Source organism: Parus major, chromosome 8 (genome assembly GCF_001522545.3).
Source record: "Parus major isolate Abel chromosome 8, Parus_major1.1, whole genome shotgun sequence".
In the NCBI taxonomy this organism is placed as follows: Eukaryota; Metazoa; Chordata; class Aves; order Passeriformes; family Paridae; genus Parus; species Parus major.
In genome coordinates this window covers 30,382,393-30,386,030 of record NC_031777.1, presented here as the reverse complement: position 1 = coordinate 30,386,030, position 3,638 = coordinate 30,382,393, and the positions used below count along the sequence as shown (strand labels likewise).

Here is a 3,638-nt window from a genome sequence, read left to right as displayed (position 1 = left end):
AGCTCCTTGTACCTTGTAATGCTGATAAGAAAAAATAAACAACTGAGAACGAACGAGAGAAAATACTCGCCTCCCGTCTCATCAATCTTCAGTTCAAAGGGAAAAGAACCCAAATCCAAAAGTCCTATAAAGGGACACCTGGGAGCCGCCAGGAAGTTTTTACTCCAAGCTCCACTTCGGGTTTTCCCGCCTGGTGCTTTGTGGGAGGATCTTTGGAATTCCAGCTGTGTTTTTTCTGTATAAAATTGAGTTTTCTTCGGTGTCCTGTGCTCTGAGGGCTCCTGCCCAGCTGGGAATAGGAATGTGAGGCCACTTTTCCATGCATTTGGGAAAATCCTGCTTCCAAAGGGGTTTAGAGCTCACTGGGGTGTGGGGGGTTTAAACAATTCCCAGATTTATCTGGATTTGCTGCTGTGCATTCCCAGTTCTGTGTTTTCACATTGATGGGCCTAAAAACCTCTGCTGGCTGAGGTTTGGTTTTTTTTTGAGGTTTTTTCAAAGGTCTTTGTTTTTAAAAAACGAGGAACTCCTGGAAATGTTGTGAAATTTCCCATCAGTGGATTCTGTGAGAGAAAAGCAGTTTGGGAAGGGATGAAAGCACAAATCTCAGCACCAATTATGTCACTGTTAATTCTAGAACATTACCTAAACCAAGCATTAGCAGAAGAGTTATATTTTTGTATTTTTCTGCATTTATTTAAGGTTTGAGCATCACCTTTTGGATGATAATTCCAAACTGTGTTTCCTTCCTGCTCCGAGCTGAAGTCTGAACTGCAAATCCCAGTGAAGCATTTATGAACAGACCAGGCTGAAGAGTTTTTGTGTAGATAATGTTTTTTTTCTGTTTCTAATAAATATTTCTGTGTATCTAACATTCTCTCCATGTTTTTTTTAGGAATCCAAGATTTCCCAGAAAACATTAAGTGTTGTAAGTGTTTAACGATAATCGAAGCCAGCGTCAATCCCGTGTCCAAGTGAGTACCTGGAGCTCGTTTTGCTCATCCCAAGGGCACAAAATGTGCTCCACATGAGCCCAGAGTTCAGGGCTTTGTGTCCTGCCCTTCTCAGGGTTAGTCTGAGTGTCCTTCTCATTTAAACCCGGCTTTATCTGAGATCTGAGTGCTCTGATGGTGCCAGTCAGGCTGGGCACTGAACACGGGGGTGAGACTTCACCTGTCCTTATTCCTTATTCCTTATTCCTTATTCCTTATTCCTTATTCCTTATTCCTTANTTCTCCTCCTTTCTTCTCCTCCTTTCTTCTCCTCCTTTCTCCATTCCCTTCTTTTCCTTCTGCTACTGAGGAATACTGGAAGTGTCTCATTTAGGGAGGGATTTTTGGGATAATTGGGTTGGGCCTCTTGGAATTATCAAAGTGTTTCAGACTCAGGCTTGATGGAAAACAAATATATCAAAGCAAGATGCCAGAATTCTGTATGGAAAAAGATGGAGACCAAAGGGAAGGGGTCCAAAATGCTGAAATTGGGATGAAGGTGATAATTTTAATTTGGAGTAAATGGAGTTTAACATAATCTTGGCCCTGTGGAGGGGAAGATTAATGGCAGTGTTAATAGCACTCATCAGTTTTTGTCTTAAGCCTTTATTAATTGTTACAGGAATTCAACAGCTGAAATAATTCCTTTATCAAATTTTCTGCTCGAGGTGTTTTTGCTGCAGAGCTCAAGGCTTTTTTTTCCATCACTGAATTAATATTCCAGGAGAGAAAATGCCTTTTTGTTCCATGAAACCGGCACTGCATTACTTAACATGAACTTTTGTGTTCTACATCAAACTCTACCATCCTCTCCTCCCTCTCTAAATCTGATTTCAAAGAATTTCTTCCAGAGGAAAATCTTGGTCATTTTCTCTTCTTCTCCAAATATTCTGTGCTTCTGATATTACAAAATTCTTTTGAATCAAAACTCTTGATGATGTTTTATTATTTAATGAGGAAACAACTCAGTTAAGTCCAGCTCTAATTTAGTTTCATGTGATGCTTTAGAACCCAGTAAATTATTTTTCATGCACCTGATGCCTTGAACTCATTCTGCCTGATTTTATTTTTGTTTTTACTTTCCATTTTAGGTATCATAATGATGATTTTTTCCTGCTGATTTTTAGTTCTTCATTTCTTGTATTTCTCTGGGTTTTTTTTAAAGGTTTACAAGATGTTTTTATATTTCTTACTCTTTTTTGGCTAAATCCAGCCAAGTCTTTTTATTCTCTTTGCCTTTGACTTCATTCTCCTGCTGCAAAAAATCCTTTCTTTGTGTGAGTCAAGTGAATTGATGACTAATAAAGGGAAAATTGATCTGGATGAGAGTGGAGTCATTGGAATCAGCATCCAGAAAAACATGAGTGGGATGGAATTCTCCCCAGAGGTGCAGGATAAAACCCTGGTTTTATAACTCAGAGCGTGGTAGCATGGCTTGGATGTGGCCTGAGAGGAATTCAAGTTGTGCAAGGACAGAGGGAATGATGATTCCAACAAAATCCTGATGGCCAGGGAGATCTGGAGACTGGGAAAAATATCTGTTAAGCATCCAGTGGGTGAAAAAACCCCAATTTTGGGATGTCATTCCCATACTCCGTGTCTCACATTCCTTCTGGTGCAACAGCGCTTCATAAAATCATTCCAGAGGGAAGATTTTTAATTTGGCTTCTTCCTCCAGCACTTCCAAAGCCTTGGGTGTGTCCAGGTGGGGTCAGAACTCCGAGTTCTGAGCTTCTCTCAGCTCCCAAAGGAATTCCTGGTGGAAACTGGGAATTTGCTTCTATAAAATTGGAGTTTGATGGAAAAATTAGAATTGAGTCCTGACTTTTGGGCAAGGATTTCAAGGGAGTATCCTCTGGATAATGCCAAAGCATTTTTGGATCTTGAGGATAATTATTTAATCTGAATGCAGTCACAGTCTCTTAACATCTGCCATGAAATTTAATCACGAAATCAAATATTTTAATTTAGCAGGAGGCACAAAAAAACGGGGGATTTTTATGACAAATGTGAAATATCTCAATAAATATGAATTCCATGAAATTATATCAAAATTCCCAAGATATTGAAGAGAACATTCAGGTTTTGAACGTTCCTACTACTCATTTCCACTGAGCCCTTTCCCAAAAAAACCCAGCTGGAGGCTGGAATTCTGCTGTGGCAGATGTTTGTGTGTCAATAACGATCCCAACTGGAATTTTCTCTTCCCTCCCCTCCATGAAATTCCTGGAACAGCAACTGTTCAACTGCCAGGCCCTGCGGAAGCTGAGCATTCCCGACAACGACCTCTCCAGCCTCCCCACCTCCATCGCCAGCCTGGTCAACCTCCGCGAGCTCGACATCAGCAAGAACGGTGAGCGCTCCCAATCCCAAGGATCCCTAAAAAAACCCTGGCTGTTGGGGTCAGAGATGCAAGGTCTATACCTTTATCTGTAATGCCTAACTCTGACCCCCAAAAAAGCACTGAGTTTCACATAGCACCATGGAGACAACGGTTAGAGTAAGTAGAAAAAATTGAAAATGTGAATGTGTGAATTAGAAAGTTTTTTGAATCACTGGGTGAATGGGTGGAGGTTTAGAGTTTAAGGTAGTTTAGAGAGCAGGGGACAAGATGGAGGATTTAGGGTGTTGTCTCTTGTACTTCTT

At 40.7% G+C, this 3,638-nt stretch overlaps 1 protein-coding gene across 1 annotated transcript in view; it reads left to right on the top strand.

Moving 5' to 3' along the window:
- LRRC7 (leucine rich repeat containing 7) overlaps positions 1-3,638 on the top strand; it is a 57,472-nt gene that overhangs the window by 4,672 nt on the left and 49,162 nt on the right. The window contains exon 2 of the mRNA XM_033516256.1: positions 3,228-3,408. Coding sequence (XP_033372147.1) covers positions 3,228-3,408 — 181 coding nt within the window. The remainder of the gene's footprint in view (positions 1-3,227; positions 3,409-3,638) is intronic.